Raw genomic sequence first — 24,476 nt, 5'->3', positions numbered from 1 at the left:
AAAAAAAAAAAAAAAAAAAAAAAAAAAAAAAAAAAAAAAAAAAACAACTACAAGCATTAATATTAATACTATTAAAAAAACCCACAAAATAATTAAAGATGGCCACACATTTCATTCATGCATCTTATCTATAAAGTCCATTTTTTTAAAATAAAAATACTATTTAGTGTAATAAAAAATGTATCTTGTTCCTGATATAGTTTTATATGCTCATGTTTATCTTTGTCTCTGCTCTTTAGACCCAACATTTTTTTTTTATTGTGACAGCAAAACATTATTCATAGCAGTAAGCAAAAAGGCTTCAATGACTGCATATGAAAAAAATCTGTTTCTACAAGTAAGGGACACAAATCCAGACTCACATGCGTTTCCGTTTGATCCTGCTTTATTTTGTCCTCAATTTCTGTCTTAGTGGTGAAGCTTCATCAACATTTCCAACTCCTTTGTCTTTGTTACTAATTGTGTAAAAAACCTGTAACTACAACTTTGACTGAAATTTGCAGCCACCTAACTATCAAAAGGTCAGCATCATAATGTTGTGTAATGAAGAAACAGTCCATATTTCAGTTACTTCAATTCACACAACAGACAGTTGAAACTTTGTCACAAGAGGGCGTTTCAACAGGACAGTTAACACAAAAACACATCAAAACTGGTTTGAAAGAGGACAACATTGGTTATTATTTTCCCTTTATTTTTTTTCTGTTTTTAATTTTTTTCTCAGATACTCAAATGTCCTAAATCATCAAACAAAATAAAACAAACAAAAAATTGTTCTTATTGTTGAATCAGGAAATCTGATCTCAGTGTTGCAATACCTTTGATGTTATTCTGGTTTATTTTGTGACTCCTGGTTGAGTTAGTGGGTAATTCTGGTAGGGTGGCCACCCCTGTGAAGGTTTATTCCCAATATAATCACATTTGTGGACAGTAGGCATCACTGTGCTTTACTCCCAAAGCCTTAGAAATGGCTCTATAACTCGTTTCAGAATGACACACATTATATAGATTAATTACACACAGATTGATGTTTGCAAGTTTTTATGTTAGTTCATTTTGATGCTTTTCATTTTATAGCTAACATTTCTTAAAAGATTAAAATATAATACCAGACCAAATAAATAAAGGAATGTGGGCTGAATGAAAGTATTCTTACTATCTGCTTAAATGTTGTTATTTTCAAAAAGTCTGATTAAAATGCCTCATCATTCAATCTATTGAATCTGTAAACACTTCACTTAACTGACTAAAGCTTTTCAAAAACACCTTCAGGTTATTTCAGATTAAACTCATTTATTTTTTGATTCTACCTTATGCTCTTGAGATAGTCCAAAATGAGTACAAAGAAGGTATGACAAATAGTTTGTAAAAGGTGAATTCTCTTAAACTGTTGTGTGCCTACAAGTAAAAATCTCATCAGAATGTAACCTTGTCCTTTTCCCATAGTAAGAATATTTCACATCACTCTGAGTCCTTGACTTCTGCATATGAAAAGAAAGACATGCTTGTCTTTGGAACACTCTACCTCCATGCGAAAGTAAACAAATGCTCTTCAGAAAAATGGTGGAATCAATTTTTCCTAGCGGTTAACGGATATAGATGTAGCAAAAAGTTTAAACCGTGTGTACTTCGAGAGACGAGTCAGTGAATCAGTGTGAGAGACGCCAGCTAACAATTGCGTCTACAACAAGTTGGATCCATTTATTTAAAACTTGGTTCTGCTGTTTTTTTTGTTCACTCGAATGTTTTGAATCTTTCAGCAGGATAGATTTTCTGGGATGCTGACATTTCTAAATTTCAAGACTGGAACAGCGATCCAGCATCAGAGTAAATCACCCGGGCAGACACCACCAGGGTGAGTCACTGTTGACGATATTTTTTCTTCAAACAAGGACAAGCGACCTAGAGCAGAAGCCTGAGCTGGTTTTGAGAAAGTAAACAACATTTGACCCAAAATGGAGGTACTCCCATGACCTGTCATTTAATAATGTTTTCTGGTTAAGCTCCACACCTTCCTATGTTGAGACCCCTTTCATGAATTCTTCCAAATTTTTTAATTTTCTAATTTTCTAAGACTGGATTTTTTTTTTTTTTTTGTTGCATAAATTAAGTTCTTGCTTATTTTACTGTTCCAGAAAAAAAAAATGTGAGAAATAAGATTAAATCTTTATCAGCAAACCTGAACATTTATTCTTCAACTCAACTCCTTAAGATGGATTTCATCTTTGTATCTGATTGCTTATTAGTCATTACTTTAGTTTGATTGCTCACAGTTCAAAAGTTGATTCTCCTAGTTACTAGATGCAAAATAGTCTTTCAATATACAACTGAAAGACTAAATATCCAGTCTTTCAGCTGTATATTGAAAGATATTTCAATATATCTTTCAACATTCTAAATATTTTCAGAAGAAGATATTACAACAGTTTATTAACAAAATCTTTTAGCCTATTTCGTGTCTGTAAGGGCTGGTAAGGCAGGCGTAGCTGTGGTTAATCACAGTCAATGCCTTATTTAACAAATGGAGGTGTATGTGTGTCAGGGTGGGAGAATTGTGTGTGTGTGTGTGTGTGTGTGTGTGTGTGTGTGTGTGTGTGCGCGCGCGCGCGCGCGTGTTTGATGTTTGAAAGGGTGGTAGGATGGTAGAACACTTTTTCACACAGGGAAAGATTGTTTTGAATAGTTTTTCCTCCTCAACTGACATACTTAAATGAACTAACTGCTGGCAAACTGATTGTTGTATTAACTCAGATGATCTTTTTTTTTCTGATGTAAAATATGACATTACTGATGTCACATTAAGTGCACGTTACTGAAACTCTGCGCAATTTAAGACTCGTGTTTCTAAAACAGGTCCTTTGCTCTAAAATTGACGTTCTCTCGGGATCATTGATGAAATGCTCACTACGGTCACTTCTCATTCTCCTGATGCGTCACTTATCAACTGGTCCAGCAAGTTATTTCTGTGTAGCAGCACACACACACGCACACACACACGCACACATCCATCAGACAGCCAGCGCACCTGCAGCGCGGACATTGCGTCTCTCTCAGACCTCCCTCTTCGCCGCTTTCCCCCACTTTCACTCGAAGTACTCGAGCACAGCCATGAGCTCCATCTCCGCGCTCATCTTCCTCTTCCTCTTCTTCTTTTTGTGCGTTGGATTTATTGGATGTAAACCCTCGTCGTCCTGTCCGAGCGGCCAGTTTCTGCTTAAAAACCAGTGCGTCCTGTGTCATCCCACCTGCTCCGAGTGCGACGGACACGAGCTGTTTGACTGCACTACCTGTGGAGTTTGTGAGTGAGCGATTTTTTTTTTTCTTTTCTTAAATTACCCGAACTGGGAATCAGCGTTAAATTGATAGCTTTGTCAAATGAAAGATGAGGGTTAAACTTGTTAAGTTCCCCCAGAGCCACTTTTCTATGTGGGTCACCTTTACCCTATATAAAGATCTCATTATTTGAAGTCGCAATATATCAAGAAATGTAGACTTTCCATTGTTTCCCCCCCCCCCTCTAGTTTTTGTTCGTTGTTGTGTCTCTTGTCCTCTAAATGCCACCCAAGTTCAACAATCCTAGTTATTTTTCTTTCTTTTTTTTTTTTTTCAAAGGGGCACTATTTAATGGTTAACAAAGCTGAGTGCTTTAAAGTCCTTTGTGTTGAAGGAACATGGTCTATCCTTCCCTCTTGTTAAACATTTAAAGAAAAACCATAAAAGTTGCTGATGTTTCTACCTGAGGGGCAAAAAAAAAAAAAAAAATGTAGGTGCGATCATTTCACTGTCTACTTTTCAGAATGTAATTTGATCATCTCATAATGGAGCCTTTGTTAATCAAAGAGGGAAATATACAATGTTGTGGCTGTCTATTAAAAGCATGTCTTTAATGAGGAAAACAGTGAGAATGAAAAAAAATAAAAAAATATGGCTGACACAGGTGCTGCCACAGGCCCAATGTAGTGTGAAAAATTAGCATTAAACACATCAGGACTTCTCTTGATAAATATATTTCTGAAGAAGCTACTGATGTGAAATTCACTCCAGATGTCAGTCACACAACCCACAAGCAATTTTCACAAGAAATAACTACTGAACAAAAATTTAAATTTAAATTATTCAGTGCTTCACGAGAAAACCTTTTTTTTTTTTTTTTTTGATACCTCCTGCCTTAGCTGAGTAGTCTGTCGGATGCATTGTGCAGGCGAGATTTTCATCAGCTCCTCCTCAGAAACTGTTGGACGGCCTTCTCCATGCACATCAACGTTCAGCTCTTCCCATACAATTTATGTTCAGAGGCTGAAAGGGTCAATGTTTGGAGCGTTATTTTCTTTTCAGTTTTATTGGCTCTGTGTTTGGAATCATTGGCTTGTTAAAGAAATAAACTGTTCCATCCCCTTATTAAATACTTAAGTCTACCAGTACTACGTAGATAAATGGTCCCACCTCCAGATTTATCTGCTGGTACGGGGGTTTAAGGGTGATGTGGGGTGCCATTGTTCCTGGTGTGCAGTGACATCTAATGACATACTTTGGCTCAGATTCTGCCAGCATTTCACTATTTATCCAAGTTGTCTGCAGCAAATTTCAAAAAGGCTTTAAGGGATTTTTTCTTTGCTTAACGGCCGGGGCAGCTGAAGGCATTACTTATTGTTTTCATGATCAAACAGTGCCTGCTAATTTCAAATCTTCCTGGAGTTCTTTGCATTGCCTTTGGGTGTTGGTTGATTCTGCAGTCTAACATCTTATAAAAAAAAACAACAAAAAAAAACAACAACACTTGGTCATGAGTGGTTTAAAAGGAAACCGTTTGTTTTTTTTTGGGGTTTTTTCCCTTCATTGATTAGGTTCTCAATAGAGCATCCAGATATTTGGGAACACAACATGTTTATAACAATACATCTACTATATTTTGCAACAATGAGGTTGAGAAGGACTAAAAAGAGCTCTTTGGTTTTACCCATCATGCCATGCACTTGTGACGTAAAGAGGATACTTTTCATAGTCCGTCATGATTAAAGCAGCTAATGTGAATTTGAACTGATAAGAAGTTAGATTTACTGACAGATCTTAGCTATTTATTGGTGTTCCATACCTTCTTGTGGCTTCTTTTCATCACATGTTCAATACTTATTCCTTTTACCTGTCCATTCTACAACACAAAACTTGATTTATTGGACATTTTCTGTTTTGGTTCCGATCTCTGGGTTTATTATTAGGAGTGCCGCCATCTGTGGCGAATTTTATGTCAATAGGACCGTAAAAAATATATTGACTGAAATAAAATTATTAGTGTGCAAAAATACTTATTTTCCCCACTGTAACAATAACAAGCCTCCGGATGAGGCTCTGAGCCTGATTACTCTCATTTGAAGCATCACCAATCAGTCTCTCTGCAGCGATCTGTTAGCTGTGGTCAATACGTTTGAGATGCAGTCATTGCCTGCCGCTGTTATCCCCTTTTATTACTCATCTGATTGATTCCCTGAGCGTCCTGGTTCTTAATCATTCGAACTGATTCGCTCGGTGAGCCTTTCCATCTGTTTCGGTGACAAATACTGAACATCTCTGCAGCAGCTGTGCTGTGTCATCTTTCTTTTATACCTTGAATTGCATTTATGCCCTCATTTATTGTCAGAAACATAATGATTTGTGCATCTTTAATAGCAATAATAACACAATATCGGCTTCAAGGCTGTAGGCTGAGTGTCTCCCTCTTCCTCCACAGATGAAGACGGACAGGAGCGTTTCCTGCACCAAGGTCGCTGTCGGACGCACTGCCCCAGGGGATTTTACCCTGACAGGGGTCACTATGTCTGCCTGCCCTGCATAGCCAATTGTGAACTCTGCACAGATGGCAATTTGTGCGCCAAATGCCGGGAACACAACAAACTTCAGAATGGGGTCTGCCAACCAGCGCTGTGTGGCACAGGTAAAAAGGTGAAGCGGAGTCAGTGTGCCTTGATAGAAAGACCTTTATTGTTGCTGGTTTTGTGTGTTTCAGGACAGATGCTGGACCCCGATACAGGAGAGTGCATCAAATGTGCAATGGCCTGCAAAACATGTTCTACAGGTAAACAGACTTTCATTGTTTGAGCCCCATTCTCTTAGCCCTCATGTAAAAAGCATTCTTGCACGAGAGGTGATGATTTTGGTGGAAAGTGCCGTTTGCCTCTTCTCCTGAATTCTAATTAATCCCCTTTTCTCCTTTGTACTGAGAAGACCCTGAGATTTGCAGCAGCTGCGTTCAAGGTTACTTTCTGTGAGTCTTTTATCTTCCTTCAGCGTTTTCATTCAATAAGTAGAATTTTCATCGCTCGCATGTTTGCTGTTAGAAAAGTCAGACACATTACAACCTGTAACAGAAATGCTGCACCAGTTTATACCCAGAGCTTTTCTTTTAATCATGAAAAAAGAATTATTGCAATTCTCAAACTCTTTTGTCTTGTGCACTGTGTCTTGTAAAAGTAATCACGCTCCTTGGTCTTTTTCAATTTTTTTTTTTTTTTTTTTTTTTTTTTTGTGACAACTGCAGACGTTAATGTATTTTAATAGAATTTGTGATTGCGGATCAACACAAAAGCTGGGCATGAAAGGAAAATTGTGTGTGAATTATTATTTTTTTTTTTTGCAGCTTAATGTTTGAAAAAGTGTGAGTGGAACATGCGTACTTTGTGTTGAATCCAGATCTTTTTTTTTTTTTTTTTTTTTATTTCCATAAATATGGAAATTACTCTCGTGGCAAGATTTTTTTTTTTCTCCCTTCTAGATGTTTTTTTTTTGGATTTGAATCCTTGTCTGAGGTATTTGCATGTTCTCCACAAACAGAGGTTCTCTGTCAGTACTCTTCCTCCAACTGTCAAAAACTATGCATGGCAACTTAATTGCTCTCACTGAATTTTTCCTAGGAGGGAGTGAGTGTGTGCATCTGTGATTGTTTGTCCTGTGTGTCTCCGTGTTGCTTTGTGTTGGACTAGTGACATGTCTAGGGTTCACCCCAACAGTGACCACTGAAGACAGGCAGGATCACAAGAGGGCAGTCAGTGGGTGAGAGGCTGGGGACATTCTGGGCAGGTGGTCAGTCTTGCTCAGTGCAACCAGTGCTGGAAAACAATTATGAATGCACACAAATACATCTAGCAGTAGCTTACAGTGGACAGTTGTCCTAATATGTGTGTTTTTCCACAATTGAAGGAAACTGAAGTAACCAGAGAGAACCTATGCATGCATGAGGAGAATGTGCAAACTCGTAAATTCCTCTGAGCAGCTAACTGAGCTGACTGGATCCAAACCCAACAACTTTTTTTACTCTTAAATCTTACTGTTTTGTTTAAAAAATAAATACAAATCTTAGCCTCTGTAAATGGTAACATTCCATACCATTTTCTGAACATTTCAGTTGAGTTGCCTTCTTTATATCACAGGAACATTTTACCTGGATTTCTGTTTACAGCAACTTATCACTTAGACCCAATGAGAAAAACTGGTTTAAGAGCTTGAACAGAACGCCAATTGTGTACTTCTCCCCCGAGTTTAGGCCTCCTGGTATGATGTGAGTCAGGTTACCTTCCATTTTCAGTCACAAGCCGTTACCTGAAACTCAGTTTGAGCTTAGAAGAGACCTAACAGAGCATGTTATGAAGAAGAGGAGTGGAACACAGAGAAACAAATACATGAATACCAGACTTTACCAACTTCCTCTGTGAATGACAGGAGATTATGTCTTAAGCGAAACTCTCCACTTACCTCCTTTCAGAGGTTTGCAGGGATACTCAGTCTTCCTCAGTGCATGTATCTGAGTCAGACTAATGACTTTAAAAATGTAAAATGACAGAGCATCTCAGCAATTCCTGTAGCCACAGTTATTATTGCATCTACCACGAGTAGCACAAACCAATAAAAGAAACCCAATAAACTATGAGTCAATCATAAAGTGAAAAAGCTACCTCTCTGGGATGGACTGCAACAGTTCCCGGTGCTATAAGAGCTGGCGATATTTGAGTTTCTGCTTTCAGCCGCAAAGTAAAAATGTTAAAGGTTTTGAAGATGGACAGTTTTGGTGTAACTATGAATCCCTGGGGCCTGTGTCACTGTTGAATAAAACACTTGCTGTTGGACAAAATCTCAGCATGATGGATGCTTGGTATTTGTTGGCATTTATCTTTCTCCCTAAGGCGCCAACAAAGTGCAGCTAAACTGGAAAATTGCTGTTCTCTGTTCGGAATATAGCTTAAACCACTCATTTTGGGAATTTTATTTAAAAAAAAATATGCACAGGCTACAGTCTAGTTTCACCAGTTAGCAACAAAATCATGCGGTAAAAGACCTAATGTGCTAATGTGCTCTCCTGGAATGCATAGGCTAATATTTGCAGAGAGGGCTTCTTAAACATCCCACAGATTCTCAAGCAGAGCATCATCTCCTAGCTTTGAGACAGACCCTTGGTCTCCATCTGCAGCTATTGTGAGTGAGCTGATGGATGTGGTGTGGCGTCTCCAGCTGTTCTTCCTCAAACAGCTACCACATCTTATCACCGAACCCACAGCAACGCAGTTGGAAGTGCAGCTTGGACTGTCAGTAGTCATATTCTGTCGTGGAGGAACTTGTCAAAACAGGCAGCAAGAGGGGGTTCTGTTACAAAAGCTGGGGGGTAATTATTCCCCAGCTCATATGCAGCTTTTTAGGCATGGGCTGCATATGAGCTAATTAGTTTTACTTAACATAGAAGAGCAACAGTTATAATGATCCTTCCACGTACGCAAAAAAAAAAAAAAAAGAAAAAATATCAAAAGGATCGTCTGAATTCAGAAAGTATGATACTTTCTCGCCTTTTGCATTTTTACAGATAAACACATTGTAAACTTGTAATTGTTCTGACATTTTGAATTGTACTACCTAACCCTATTTCTATAAAACAGATGGGTGTTGCACCTTTAGTTTCCACAAGACTACCAATGTTTTTTTTTTTGTGTGTGTCTGGAAATAATTCCCAAGCCATCACATTTGTAATTTTTTGTAAGCAAGGCCAAAGTGTAACAGCTTTTGTTCTGCCAGAGCCAGACTGTGACTGTGTAGTGACGGATGGGGGAGGGGTGTTCTGACTTATTCTCTACTTCATAGCTGAAGAAAACATAAGGCACTCCCCTAAGTTCAATGACATCCCAGTAAAAGGACTTCAAACTATTGGATTGACTTGATTTACATTTTTAAACCAGCCCATGCTTAGCTGTAGCCAGTTTTAAATTATTTGCAAATATTTCTAAGTTTCATTTAAATTTGCTTAAAAATTGCAAATTTACGTTGCAATTTTTAAGCTTAAAATCGCAACGTAATAAACAAGATTAAAGCTCTGAGAAAACAGAATGAGAAACCATTTTTACTTTCTGTTCAAGAAAAAAAAAGCTCCTCTTTCTAAGCTGTCATACTATTGTTTGAGTGAATAAAGCTTTTGAAGGAGCAGAGCATTGAAGTCAACAATGCAGCTGCAGGTGTGCCATGAACTGACACAGGGCATGTTCAGGTCCCTGGTTTCCAATTCATCTAGTCTCAAATTTGAGTGTGCAGTAGCCGCTTGCAACACCAGTCACCTTCAACACTTTGAAAACAGCAGCTGTTTTCCATGGCCTGCTTTTTTTTTTTTTTTTTTTCCTGCACTTTCCCCAATGCAAAAAAAAAAAAAAAAAAAAGGAAGAAGAAACTTTATCTTGTTTAAAAAGCATGACAGCTAAAAGTCAAACGGTCATTAACCAATTACGAATACTTGGAGCGAGACAATTAATTTTCTAATTATTATGGATTTTTAATCTATTGGATGCAAATGAATATTGGGAATGGCATTTTAGTGGTATTTGAGTGAACCATTCCTTACAGTTTCAGACAGAAATGCCGCAGACACTGCCCTCAGAGCACCTACGAGGACCACGTCGGTGGAGTCTGTCTGTCCTGTCCAGCGCCATGTGAGGACTGCAGCACCAACACCCGCTGTCTCGCCTGCCAGCCGGGTTACTTCCTGAATGGTACAACTGCAAAAACACATATATATATATATATATTTCATCCACTCCTTTATTTTAAAAACAATGAAAGTGAAGTGCAATTGACAGATCCTGACAGTTCTTATTATTGAAAAAAAAGCTTGGTTTAGTTTGTGTCTCTGAGCATTTATCCTTATTATAAACAAATAATGGCACTCCTGAGTCTTCATTTGGTTTGCAAATCAGGTGAGTGTCAGCAAATCTGGGGGAAAAAAAGATATGCAAATGTATGGTTTATGCAAAGAATGAATTAGCATTGCGCTGTTCTCTATCAGCAATAAGCTTTGAGACTGATTGCAGAAAGAACGAGGAGGAAAAAAAAAAGGTTTAATATTAATAAAGATGAGCAAGTGTTCTGTCACTTTGTTCAATTGGACAACTGGGTGTCCTTTGGAATATATAATTTGGAATATATCATTTTGTTATGTGTAACCACAAGGTTCAGCCTTAAGATGGCGGTTGTGGTTGTATGTCCGGTGGAATTTGGAGAGAAAGCAACTCTGAAGAAGCAAATAAGAAATTTAAATTGTTGCTTTTTCTTTTTTCTAAGAGGAACTACAGTACTGTGAAAAACTAGTGACACTCTTACAGATTTCTTCTGTTTTGCTTAGTATCACTACGGAGCTCCGTACTATCACAGCTAAATGTTTTAGATCAGTGTTTTTCAAAGTGAGGGCCACAACTCCCTCAGGGACCACCAGAGGGAACCAGAGGGGCCTCAGAAAGCTGGAGCAAAGATGAGGGGAAAAAAAAAAAAGGAATCATAATATTTTAAATCATACATTTTAATCTGTTATTAAACCATAATATGTTATCTGTTTTTCAATCATTATTAAAGACATGATTTATTGAAATGTTTTTTTGTTATGCTTGTTAAGCTTGTTGGGAGCCAGTCAAATTTATCTGCAAGATAGCATAGCAAGCGCAAAATGGAAAAATAAAAGTTTCTAACAAGAAAAAAAACTGAAGGAACAGCCCTGCTGGGAAGGACACTGCTGTTTTTGTTGTTTAGGTTGATTTAGAATTTTTTTTAGATTTCTTAATAATTAAAAACTACCTTAATTACTTACTGTGTTCATTTTTGTCTGAAAAAAAAATTGCTTGGCGACGTCTAAATAAGGGACAAAAAAGTAACAAACAGAAAAACTCCAAAGGTAGCAAATACTTGCTCAAATTTCTACATGACTGACATTATTTATATTTAAGCAGTTGAGTTTCAAAGTGTTCATATATCGTATCATAGGCACTATTTATCTTTAGTTAGCTTAGGAACTTTATTATTGCAATAAAGTCACTTTATCCTTTGCTGTTTCAGGAGAGGAGTGCATAAAACAGTGTCCATCGCAAACCTTCAGTGACTCCAGTGGGTGGCGCTGTCAGCTTTGCCACAGCTCATGCCAGACCTGTCATGGGCCTCATTCCACAGACTGTGACCTCTGTCTGAGTGGGAATCTGCCTCTGCACGGACAGTGTCCCCAGGTTAACTGCCCACTTGGCCAGTATTTTGATGGTAAGTAGAAAAAACTTAATTTAATTTGGCTAATGATGAAAGTAAGCTGACTTGCTGAAGGAAAAAAAAAAAGGCTTGAGTCCAGATTTGATGATGAGGGTTGTTAAGTAGCATTAGAAGGATGCAGTAATCAAGGTGCTTCACCATCACATTCCGCTCATTGCTGCTAAAAAATAAATCAGGACCATCCGTGTTGTAAATCAGGAGAGTTTGTGAAACAAGGAGAGAACACAAGGTCAATAGTTTATCAGTTTTAGCTCTGACCTTGTACCAACCAGTGTGCCCTATTGGTACGTTTCTTTGTGTTGACGATTGCAAAAGAGTTTCATTAATTATCAAAAAATAGCCTTTGACATAACTAATGACAAATATCTAACACAGCCAAATCTTGACTTTCAAAGGAAATCAGCGTGTGTAGAATATGATTAACTAAATTACTGACTGGTGCATGTGCTCAAATTTCTAATTGAAATGTCTTTTCATGTACAGTTTGTACTCTTTTTCTATTTTCATTTAATGTGTTGGTAAACAATTCCTAATCTTTAGCCATTTTAAATTAAGAGGTACAAATGTCCAGCTGGAGTTTTTAGTATTTTGACATATTCTACCAGCATTCTATTTTCTGAATAAAGTCAGAAGTGTCCCCGCCTCAGCCTCGGGCTGGAAGATACGGCACCGCTGATGGAAGAGGTTACACATGGGCTGGGCAACACACAGGATATGTAAAGGTCTGCTGACATCTCAGATACATCCAGTCAGACTGGATGAAGAATGTCTATGAATAACAATTTTCACGTCTTGCCACAAACTTCGAAGTGGTTTCCTGGAAGGTGAACGCTACTGTAGTTTCAAGTGTTATGCAACCTTCCCAGATTTTCCTCCCGGCTTGGAAATAAGGGAAAGCCAAAACAGCAGATAACCCTTCATGCCAACAATAAAAATACAAGTGTCTATTGCGTTCATAAACATCAATATATTACAGCCAGAACATTGCATCAGTTTAAAAATGTATTGCACAGTTCTTTTAGCTAACTGTCTAAATTCTTGCGCACTCGTTGTAGCCTGCATTTGTCATTTGTTGGATGGGAACCAGCTCTGTAAATGACATTTTAATCTACAGTGGATCTTTATTCTTATTTATATTGAATAACAGCAAGTGCTTGACATTTTCGAATTGGGTAACTTTATATGCCAGCGATCTGTACGGGATTCCCAGTAATAAAGTGAGGCTGAGCGAGCAAAGTAACAGAACAGCCAGTTAGCACGTCAGCACAAAACCGAGCGTAGATCACAAAGATAACATCTTATATTCTTGATTGATCTGTGAGTAAAAACAAATTTCTTTGTCCTTCGGTTGGCATTAAAGTTCATACTGAAATTAAACTCCATAAAGGTAAACTCTGTTTCCAAATTAGAGGACTTCTGAAGCCACTTCATCATCGAAATGGTAACCACTCTTTTCCGATTTTTATTTCTTACAATTTACTGCACAATTGCATACTACTTTTATGTTTGTCCATCATATAAAATATCAGAAAAAAAAAAAAAAAACACATCAAAGCTTGTGGTTATAATGCAGCTAAATATGAAAACTTTGAGAAGAATTTGTAATTTAACAAGAAGCTCTAAATGTGATGCTGCTTAAAATGTTGTTCGATTCAAATGTTAGCACAGACAGTTTAGTCTTTGTTCAATCAGTTCAGATGACTTTGCCTCTCATGGTTTTGCAGCCCTATTACTGCCAGCAGGACGTCATGTGCCTTTTCATGAGGAATGGCTTCTGTGCGCATTATAAAAGCCTGATTAGACCCGAGCTACAGTGATAATTGCTTTTCTGCAAAGGTTCTTGTGAAACCTGTCAGGCCGAGGCCCTTCATCACCAATTAGACACCTCTGGGAAGTCTGCTCCAGACCTTTCCACTGTGCTTTTATTACTCTGAATCCTGTGGAAAATGTTCTCCTTTCTTTCCCAAAATCTTTGCTTTCAACACAAACAGAAGACCTTTCAAAAGGTCTCCAAACGGTGTGTGCCATCATAAATGTGTCCATTGATTCTGTCTGGGTGAAACTAGACTCCAATTAAGTTGTAAAACCATCTCCAGTCAGCGTCTGTTTTGCAAGCAAAATATGGAATTTGATTTAACTTTAATTAATTGTTGTTCAAGAATTATTGCCTTTTTTTCTCCTTACGTCAAAATATCATTTGATCCTTTTTTTGGGGGGATTGATATATTTATATATAAAATACAGAGAACAAGGGGGCAAATTAATGCACCATAACACACAAGTATATCTATGCAAATGCCATACAAATGCTACAGGTAAAATAACAAAATACACAGAGGGAGAAACAAAAGCATGTAAGAGCCAGAGGTACCACTGTTAGATGTCGTGTGTTTCAGGAAAAGGTTTCCTGCAAATATTCATGAATTTGATGCATTTCTTATTCTTCAGCACATCATTTGTTGTGGGTCTCATGCACTTTCTCATCAGTTGTGCTCGGAAAACACGCTCCGTTTTTAGCAGGCTATGCTGCCCTCTACTGGTCGGAAAAACTCAAACGTTTGGCACTTTTTTTTTCTTTCTTTTACATGTGTTTAATTTTCAGGGAAATTTGGTGGTTGCCACTCGTGCGACCCATCCTGTAAAACCTGCTTCGGCCCACAGGCGCTGGATTGTTCCTCCTGTTTCCAAGGTGCGAATATTAACTGTTCACTACCACTGACTGTGGGTTGGAACATGATTGGAACGCTGCAAACGTGCACATTTTTACACTTCATGTTTACGTTTGTGTAATTTGTCAGGGTATTTCTTGGACCTGGAGAGTTCTTGTGTAGAACAGTGTCCGTCAGGCTCTTATGCGAACCCTGCCACCCGGCTGTGCGAAGACTGCTCGCCAAACTGCGAGGACTGCGTGGACACCAGTGATAATTGCATCAGCTGCCCAAAAGGCAGCAACACATTCTTCCTGCACCAAGGCCGGTGTTGGTCAAATTGCCCAGAGTAAGCAGTATGTTGAATAGTACAGATGAGCTGTTGCTTCCTCTACATGTGCTGTCAAATGTCTACCTTTCTTTACATTCAGGGGTTTGTTTGAGACTCCGGACGGTTCATGTGAGGCCTGTGATAGCTCCTGCCTGACTTGCGATGAGAAAAAGTCTCAGTGTCTCTCCTGCCCTGATGGCCACTACCTGGAGAGCGGCACATGCAGACTGAACTGTTCACTGCGGGCGTACCCAGCAGACGACGGCACCTGCAGACGCTGTCCTCCCCACTGTGATGTCTGCTCCGATGACAGAACCTGTTTCAGTGAGTTATCAGATCTGCTCTAGGTTATTGCCAAAGCGAAATCTTGTGCAGTTCTGATTTTCACCTCGTCTCCATCTCACAGAATGCACGTTCCTCTACTTGATGCTAAACGGTGTGTGCAAGGCCAGCTGTCCCATGGGTTATTACGAGGACATGGAGGAGGGCCTGTGCACTCAGTGCCACCCTACCTGTGGCAGCTGTTCTGGACCGCTGCCGGACGACTGTGAGACCTGCTCAACCTTCAGTCCCAAGCTCTATAAAGGTTCATGTCTCAAAGACTGCCCTGAGGGTACCTACTATGAGACGTCAGCTGAGGAGTGCCAGGGTAAGCTTCCAAACTCAGTTTCATGATCTGGTGATAGTGGTTCAAACTAAAATCTGATTCAGAATCTAAAGCAAGACATGAAAATTGATTTTCTCTTTCAGTCTCCATCCCATCTGACTGACTAGAGCTAATTTGCTAAAAGTAACAGGGAACATTTGAAAAACTATCACTGCAGAGAAAGGTGGTTGATAAATTATCCAGGGGATAAAACAAATGCATTACTCGGTTTAAATTTTTACAAATTTAACTCTGAAAAATGTATTTTTTTTTTCACACATCATGTATGACTTTTTAGAATAACTACTATATTTGACAACATTCCAATATTATGTTGTATCGTATATTACAAAATAAGAGGAGAGAGAAAAGACAGGATTACTCAGATGGACTTTTTCTACAACTTGTTTAAGCAGAAAAAATACTTCTTATCCAGTCCACAATTCCTAGCATGTTCTTTTTGATTAAACATTTTTTCCCTAATCAAATACCAAAAGTAACTGTAATACCAGTAAGAAATAGATTGTAGCTTATAGAAGGTCATATAACAATAAGCTCTTACAGTTAAGCCACAAAGGTCTTCACTTCCTCTTTCTTATGTAAAAGCAGTGATGATATTTCACCAGTGCACACTAACTCGGCTGCGTATCTGCAGAGTGCCACCAGACGTGTATGAGCTGCAGTGGTCCAGACCCAAACCAGTGCACCCATTGCGAGAGGGGACTGGTTCTGGATCCCGGCACCTTACTGTGCGGCGTCACAGGAGACGAGACGTGCCCGACGAGAACGTACCTCCACGACAACCAGTTCACTTGCATGGGCTGCCACAAGCACTGTTACTCCTGCCAGGGCCCCGGCAGTGATGAATGTCTGACCTGTGCCGTCCCCAGATACCTTCATAGTGAGTGTTTCCCACCAATGCTGAGATTCTCTAAGGAATGAGAAGTAACTGATTACTTCAAGTCAGTTGAGGTTACTACATTTAGATACACTGAGATAAATATTGTTCCAATAGTCCAGATGGTAATCTAATGGGTTTGTAGGGTTCTGATTAATTTTGAGTTATGGTACTTGGGGTAATGGTGGTAATGGTGGTAGGGGTTTGCCCTGCAATCAGCAGGTTGCTGGTTTGAACCCCGCTCTGTTGTTGTGTCCTTTTTCGCCCACCTTGCCTTGCTGGTGGTCAGAGGGCCTGGTGGTGCCAGCTGGCATGACAGATCCTTCTCAGAGTTTGCATACTAACAATAATTTCATCCACAATGTGCAGCAGTATCAGCATCTCTCCATGTTTTAAACCAAGAATGAAGTAAAACTTGAGCAAGACTTGTAAATGACTCATTATACTGCTCTTGACTCTGGGATAAAAGCACTGAAAAGACACCATCTGGATGAAAATATTACATTTATACAATATTATTATCAAGTTTATTCAAGATAATTGTCACGTTTGCACAATGTATTATAACATTTGTGCTTTAAAATTGTCACGTTACAATGTGACGGTCTTCAAAAAAAAATTTTTCTTCCATGACAACAATACGCTTACGTAGAAACCAGATACAAATCTTCAGCTCCAACGTTGCTGCCGTCTTGGGAGGATGTCCTTATTTAATGTTCAGTTGAAGTCTTGTGGAAAACCACAAGACCTCAACTGAACATTAAATAAAGGTTGGTTGGTTGGTTCAGGATCCAACCAACCAACTCAGCCTATAACACTTGTCAAATGAACAAGTTCTTTACACAGCAAATTCTTTGAAACGACATGCTTGCTATTTCTGAAGAATTTCGCTTCTGTTTACATTTGATAGGTCTACAATAGCTGCAAGGGTATGTTTAACTTTTTCACACTCAGGTTCTGCATTTGGCTTAATAACAACATGCTGTTATACTGAAAGTTTTCTTCTACTTAACTTTGAAAGATGACTTGGTTTTGTAATGTTTTATTTTTTTAACCATACATGATTCCTCATTATAAATTCAGAACTGTGAAAAAAAATAAAAATCAAATTACATAAAATGAAGGATTTTTAATGCAGAAATATTATTCTAGGTCTGGGAGAATCACGGGGAAGATTGCTGACTTGGCAGTTGTCAAGTACAGTAATTACCAAAGAAGCCCTGTGGTCACAGTGTGCTGTATCCAACAATATAAATAAAAAATTGAGTGGAAGGACAAAGTGTGTAGACAGATTCTTCCTGACTACTAACCAAGGGAAACACTGTGGAGACACGGCCCAAGAACATAATTTATGAAAGGAAAATACCTTCCAATGAGTTTATTAGAAATGAATTTGGCTAGACCATCAGGATGGAGAAATGAGGTTGGGAGGAAATCAGGAGAGGGAGAGTTGGTCTCAGATTAGTGGGAGAGCAGTGGTGTACAAATGTGATAACTTTTGTACACCACTGTGTATCTACTGTACAGTTTTATTTATTTTTATTGACATTTTTTTTCTTCTAAATTTCTATCGGAGCCGAGGATAAGAACAATATATTTTTCAGTATTTTAAAGGGTTGGAAAGATGAGCAATTGATGCTGAATCCTGTTTTTAAATTACACAATGAAGCTGAGAGCTGAGAACGGGTCAAGAGAACAGTAGCAGAGAACATATGGAAATGATTCCATATGAGCTGGTATTCACCGTTCTTTATTTTCTCCTCCAGACAGCAGCTGTGTGGATGAATGCCCTGCTGCTACGTACTCCACAAGGCAGGAAGCTGACGGGCAGGAACTGGGATTCTGTTTGCCTTGTGACCATGTTTGCTCCAGCTGCACTGGGGCGTCGCCTCGAGACTGCCTGACCTGCTCTGTGGGATACCTGCGGCTCTTCCAGCTCTGCGTCCTCCACTGCCCCACCGGGTACAAAACTGAAGCTCAACCTGATTGTTTTTTTTCAGTCTGCACTGAAAGGCTGTGATCCAAATATCGCAGCTTGTGTCTGATTTTGAAGTCAGATTCTTAGAATGTAATTTGACTGAGTGGCTTGTACTTGTATAGCACTTTATCCAGACTAGAGGACTTGAGAGCGCTTCACACTGATGGTGGTAAGCTACATGCTGGCAGCCCTGGGTGTCCGATGGACTCCTACATATGGAGCCAAATCGATCCTAATTCATCTGATTCTCTGTTGCACATATAATCTGACACGTATCTAATTACTTTTTGATGAATAGTGTTTTTTTTTTTTTGTATTTTTTTTTTAAATCAAATTATCCATTTATCATTTATGTGTTTCTTCAGGTATTACAAACAGGGCTCTCGCTGCCAAAAATGTGACCCGTCCTGCGAGTTGTGCACAGGGCCGGGGCCGGAGTCCTGCCGGGCCTGTCTCCCTCCCCTCCTGGAGCTGCAAGGCACCAAGCTGTGCGTCGAACGCTGCCCGCACCGCTTCTATCAGGTCAATGACCTCTGCAAACAGTGCCATACCAGCTGTCAGACCTGCACAGGTACAGACATTTCCAGCTGTAGCATTTTTTTTTTCTTTTGTTCCCGTTCGAGTGAACAATAAGCCGTATTGTCGAATCGAGTTTGTCTTTATAATATGTCAATGTGTGTAAGGAAATTTTCCTCCATTTGCATAAGATTTTCAGATTAGTTATACAGTGTACACGTGATTTCAGACTCCTCGCCTCAAGGCTGCCTGACGTGCGACTGGGGTAGCACTCTGAAGGACAGTGTCTGCTACCCACGCTGTGAAGAGGGGCAGTACTTTTCAGAAATGGTGAGCTCACCTTTACAATGTTCAGAAGTGCTCTGTAAGGCTGCTTAATATTACGTTTCTTCCTGAACAGGAAAAGCTGTCTTGTTCAAATTTTGGTTGGTGGGAGAGACAAAATTACAAGCATGAATCTGTAGGATTAAAAAATAAATAAATAAATAACATTACTGTAAAGTAAATCTACAGTTTCTTGCAAAAGTATTGTTATTTATCAGCTTACAACCACGGTCGTCATTTTATTTTATTGGCATTTAATGTGATAAACCAAGACAAAGTAGTGAATAATTATGAAAGGAAACAACATATTGTTTTGCTTTTTTTTTTTTTTTCATATGTAGTTAAATGTTAATATAAATACAGATATTCTGTGAAGGTTTGTAAGCATCACCCTGAAGATCAACTCTGGAACAACAGAGTTTGGTTATGAAAAAGAATCTTGAGTTCTGAAAATCACCAAAGAAGCAGCCGAGATCCACAGCTGAAGCCGACTCTGCTGACAGCTCAACTTTTAGTCGTGCCTTCTATAAATATGTTCTTTATGGAAAAATATGAAGCACTAAGTTATTATCGAAGAAAAGAAGTTATAAGGTGTGTAAGTTATACATGTCATGTGCATGAAGGTGCTCTTATGTGACGAGGCCAACAAGTATTTCTGGCCTGCATGGGAGATTTTTTGTGTGTCCGAAACATAAACCATCCCCTGCTCTAAAATGTCACAGTGGCAGCATCATGCTGTGGGGATGCTTCTCTTCTTTGTGGCTTTTTGGGACAGGGAAGCTGGTCAGAGTTGATAAGAAGATAGATGGCGCTCTAATGCACACAGCATTCCTGGAGGAAATCATTTAAGAGACTGTAAACACTTACGACTGGGGAAAGACTTTCCTTTTCCAGCTGGATCAAAATCTAAAACATACACAGTTAAACTGGAAGGGTTTTGATCAAACCCCAAAAGGTTTTTGGCATTTATATGACAAAAGATGGAAATGTTTAAGGGTAACGAAAGAAGTGACTAGTAGTTATTGAGCCACTCTGCTCTCCTTTCAGTGTGTTGCTCTGTGTATCATGTGCTGTGCAATGACGGGTGCTGCTGTTTGGTAGGAAACCTGTGAGCTTTGCGACGGCTCCTGCAGGCACTGCGTCGGCCCCAGACCTGACCACTGTCTGACCTGTCACGCAGACTTCGCCCTCCATGCTGTAGAGAACCGTTGCTCCCGCTGCTGTCAGGCTGCAGGGAATCACACCAACTGCTGTGTTTGTGACACTCGCTCAGGTAAACATGCCAGCCAGCCAAAGCATTTCAGGATTGTTTTGATGTGGGGGGGAAAAAAAACAAAACAAAACAAAAAAAAACAGTATAAGTGTTATCTTTTTTTTTTCTCTTCCCTAGCTCTTTGTGTGGAGGCTCCTCTGTCCAGGACTGGAGATCACAAGGAGTTGGACGCAAATATGTCCTCGCGGGCTTTGAAGCACACCTCAGCTGCTCTGCCCGTTGCCCTGCTGCTGGCAGCCGGTCTGGCCCTGGCGGTCTTCGCCTTGGTCAAGGCACATGCCAGGAGGAGGCTTTGCTGGAGCCAAAGCTATGAGAGACTGAGTGGGAGCGGCGGCATCAACATGCCACACGGCGTGCCCGAGCCCGACAGCGGCGACGAGGTAGATGTGGTTTACACCAGCCGAGGCGGATCGGTTTATAGACGCTACAGCTTCATCCTTGAGCAGGACACAGACGCAGACCAAGATGTCATCGGAAATCAGTCTTAGATGCGTCCATGCCACGGCGTACGGTCGCTGACTGATTGTAACTGTAAAGTTTGGTTTAAAAGAGTAGTTTAGTTTATGTTTAGAAAGACATGGAGATGTATTTACAGATGTTTACATGTAATCATTGTGTTAATTTGAGGCTTTTAATGATTATTTGAACATGATTTTTGTTTAAAGTTGAAATAATTTTTAAAACAAGAGCTGCATGCACAAGTTTGAATTTGTGATGGAATTTCTCTACACTGCAGATAATCTCTTACATTCCCACAAATATTTGCATATACTGTCATGATGCTTGTTGTAGTCTGTGCCAGAAGCTTGGTAATGGTGTAAAAAAGGTTTGGTAACAGTCCAACCTGCTGAGGGTCATTTAAAGAAAATTTAGTGTGTGTGCATGTAAATGTTTCTGCACTGTGTACATAAGGCAAAAATCCCAAATAAATCCAAACTTGTACATGTTCTAATTTTTTTTTTTTTTTTTAATCACAGAAATTTTATGTTGTAGAATAATTCCACTCTGGAAGAGCAATTATTTAAATGCAACATTAAAATTAATAAAACATTTTGTCCTTGAAGATTGCATGTGGAAATCTGGCCAGAACTGTAGCGATTGTATTCTTTTTCTTTGTGTTTTAGTTGTGAGATCCTACAAAGTGCCTGTATCTATATAATGCACACTGTTAGTAAGACATGTGAGCAGTGACTGAAAAACTACCTTCATATTTGATTAAATGTATTGTTTCTTTTTATAATTAACATTAAAAAAAGGAGTATCTGGGAAACTGAATGTTCCAGAATAAATTTGTATAATTTAGCTTTAATTGTTCCGACACTCCTTAGACAACTACACAAAATACACATTAACTTCCTTAGAAATTCTACATTCACGTAAGCAATGTGATAATATTTAATCATCGACAAGGATGCAGCGTTAGTCAATCCGCCCTTTCAGATCTTATCGGACACACCTCCACAAAGGGATGATAAAGTACCACAGAATCTCCTTCAAACTGTAAACTGCATTGATGAGAGATCACCTGCCCTGTCGCCTCTGAGCAAAGAGATGACTTACAGAAAGCTCCAGAAAAGGTGGACTTTTTTGTGGATCACCTTTCTCAGCCTGGCTTGTTTGTTCCTTTCCTTTGTTTTTTGGGAAACCGCCATTGACAGAAGTTCGCCCTCTCAATTTCATATCCCGGAGCAGTTTTCCGCTGACCTGCCTGGCTGTTTAGCTATCATCACTGGAGATGTAGAGGGCACCAAGGCTGAAGTAGAAGAGCTTCTAGCATCCAGGAGTAAGAAAACAACTCTTTCTGAGGATTTCTACATTAATGCAACAAAGGATTGTGCAGCTTACATTGAGAACAGAGGCTTCGTTACAGTGCCTTTAAGTGAGGAGGAGCTAAATTTTCCTATTGCATACTCCATGGTGATCCACGAGAAGATAGAGATGTTTGAACGACTCCTACGATCTATTTATGCTCCGCAGAACATCTACTGCGTCCATATTGACCAGAAGTCTTCCCCGTCTTTTCACAGGGCTGTGAAAGAAGTAGTTTCCTGCTTTCCCAATGTTTTTGTAGCCAGTAAATTAGAAAGTGTCGTGTATGCTTCATGGTCCAGAGTGCAGGCAGATCTGAACTGCATGAAAGATCTGCTGCACTCTGAAGTTCGGTGGAAATACCTTTTGAATACCTGTGGGACAGACTTTCCCATCAAAACCAATAGGGAGATGGTGATGGCTCTGAAAGTCCTCAATGGGAGGAACAGCATGGAAACTGAAGTCACCAGTGTCTCCAAGAAAGGTCGCTGGCAGTACCACCACAATGTCACCAACGGCGTCATCAGAACAGACGTGAGAAAAAGCCCGCCGCCCATCAGTAGCCCAATGTTCTCAGGAAACGCCTACTTTGTGGTCTCTAGGGCCTTTGTGAAATACGTGATGCAGAACAGAGAGGTTCAGAAATTCATGGAATGGGAAAAAGACACATACAGTCCAGACGAACACATGTGGGCCACCCTGCAGAGGATGTCCTCGGTTCCTGGATCAGTGCCCCCAAACGGCAAATATGACACGTCAGACATGCTGGCTCTCGCCCGAGTCGTCAAGTGGTCTTATTTAACAGGAGACGTGAAAAAAGGAGCTCCGTACTATCCGTGTACGGGGACCTACAGGAGAGCCGTGTGTGTGTATGGCGCCGGCGACCTCCTGTGGCTCCTGAGACAGCAGCACCTCTTTGCAAATAAGTTTGACCCAGAAGTCGATGACATTTCCATCAGGTGTTTGGAGTCAGTTCTGCGTTTCAAAGCTTCGGGTCATGACCCCCTGCGTTCTCTGCAATATCCAAACCTCTTGTAGAATCTAAAATGTATATAGTTTTCTTTTCAAACAGAGCAGGTGAAGTTTGAGAAGCTTCGTACCTTATTGCAATAGAACATCCGATTGGTATTAGCTGGTTTAAGATTCTCACAGGGTGATGACCCCGAGTAAACATACAAGGTCGGTATCATCAGTGAAATGTCAAAAATAAAGTGTGTTATTTTTTAAAATTTTTATTACTGGCTGTTAAACACATTTTATTACAGTTGTAATGTTATCTGTAATGCGTTTGATGTGCAAATTTGTCTTGTAGGAATTAGGCAAATAAAATGCAATTGCTTACTGCTGCTAGCTTACTAGCAGAGCACAGGTGTACATTTTTTTTTTAAACTTTACTTATTGTGTCAGAATGGTATTCAGTTTCTTATGCAATGTTCCAAATCTTGAATTTCAATCAAATCTGCACATTTTGTGGATTTCATTTGTGGCAATAACTACAATAATCTCCAAAGTGGTAAACATTTTTGGAATTCCACAACTATGTATGAATACAGTTTACTTTTTTTTTTCTTCCGTTAGATTGAAGTCCTACATGAACTACAAAATCACCTTTAATACAGTTTGTACAGCTGATTTAATAAGCTGACATTTGGTCATTCTAGCATGCAACCTGGGCACAAGACGGTAACCTCTCCATTGTCGTCTTACTTTATACATTAATCATAATCGGGGCTTGGACAGCATGTTGGCAAGTTAAAATTTGTTTTTAAGGAAAAACCCCATTATAAACTTTGAGCTAAAAGTAGATGATGTACGATTAACACGGTCTCTGGTTGCTTCTTGACCACTTCAAAAAGAAACTGGTTGACAGAATAAGCATTAACACAACCAGTGTACATATGCAAGACATAACTGAATAAAATGCAACATCTTTAGACAAATTTACTTCTCAATTTTCCACAAACCCTGTATACATGGATATTTAATCCAATTTGTTTCAGGCTCTCCAACAACAAGAGGGCACATCCCAGTGAGGGCCAACAATATAAAGCTTTATTTTCCCCAGGTGAAATTTTAACAGAACATCAGCAATGAACAGTGGAAAAAAGGTGCTGCCGACACTTTACATAAAATGCCACTCTGTGAGTTTGACACCTATAAATTGCAGTTTAAAAATCAGTTCATAAAAATATATTAAATTTCTCTCCTTTAACACCCTGAATATAAATATATATTTCAATGTAACAAAGCAGAACATGCAGCAACCACTTGTAATAAAGTGTCAAATAGTGAGGATTTAACTAAAACCGAAAACAGGTGTGACTTAACATGGGGGACTAAAAGGCAAATTACAATATTTCAAACAGCAAATATTGGGCAAAGTTAAGGGTTAGGTTGTTTGATAAGAAAAAATACAGCAAAAATGTCTGAAAATGTAACAAACAGCATAGATTAAAAAAATGCACTCTAGGTGCAAAAAAAAAAAAAAAATAAAAAAAATAAAAAA

General features: G+C 39.2%; 2 protein-coding genes across 2 annotated transcripts; both read left to right on the top strand.

The window, feature by feature from the left end:
• The first annotated feature begins 2,661 nt into the window (after positions 1 to 2,661).
• Positions 2,662 to 21,466, top strand: LOC106949440 (proprotein convertase subtilisin/kexin type 5). Its single transcript, XM_015035674.1, has 16 exons — positions 2,662 to 3,298; positions 5,726 to 5,929; positions 6,002 to 6,070; positions 6,220 to 6,259; positions 9,868 to 10,013; positions 11,347 to 11,541; positions 14,150 to 14,236; positions 14,346 to 14,544; positions 14,627 to 14,850; positions 14,933 to 15,175; positions 15,828 to 16,073; positions 17,837 to 18,032; positions 18,414 to 18,619; positions 18,794 to 18,894; positions 19,990 to 20,161; positions 20,279 to 21,466. Exons 1-16 carry the CDS (start codon positions 2,893 to 2,895, stop codon positions 20,647 to 20,649), a joined length of 3,105 nt encoding a protein of 1,034 aa, XP_014891160.1. The 5' UTR covers positions 2,662 to 2,892; the 3' UTR covers positions 20,650 to 21,466.
• A 99-nt stretch (positions 21,467 to 21,565) lies between these two features.
• gcnt3 (glucosaminyl (N-acetyl) transferase 3, mucin type) lies at positions 21,566 to 23,445 on the top strand. Its single transcript, XM_015035682.1, has one exon. It carries the CDS (start codon positions 21,713 to 21,715, stop codon positions 23,006 to 23,008), a length of 1,296 nt encoding a protein of 431 aa, XP_014891168.1. The 5' UTR covers positions 21,566 to 21,712; the 3' UTR covers positions 23,009 to 23,445.
• The last annotated feature ends 1,031 nt before the right edge of the window (positions 23,446 to 24,476 follow it).

Source organism: Poecilia latipinna, unplaced genomic scaffold (genome assembly GCF_001443285.1).
Source record: "Poecilia latipinna isolate Pla-1442-1.1 unplaced genomic scaffold, P_latipinna-1.0 Scaffold344, whole genome shotgun sequence".
Classification (NCBI taxonomy): domain Eukaryota; kingdom Metazoa; phylum Chordata; class Actinopteri; order Cyprinodontiformes; family Poeciliidae; genus Poecilia; species Poecilia latipinna.
This window is presented reverse-complemented; position numbering and strand designations above follow the sequence as displayed.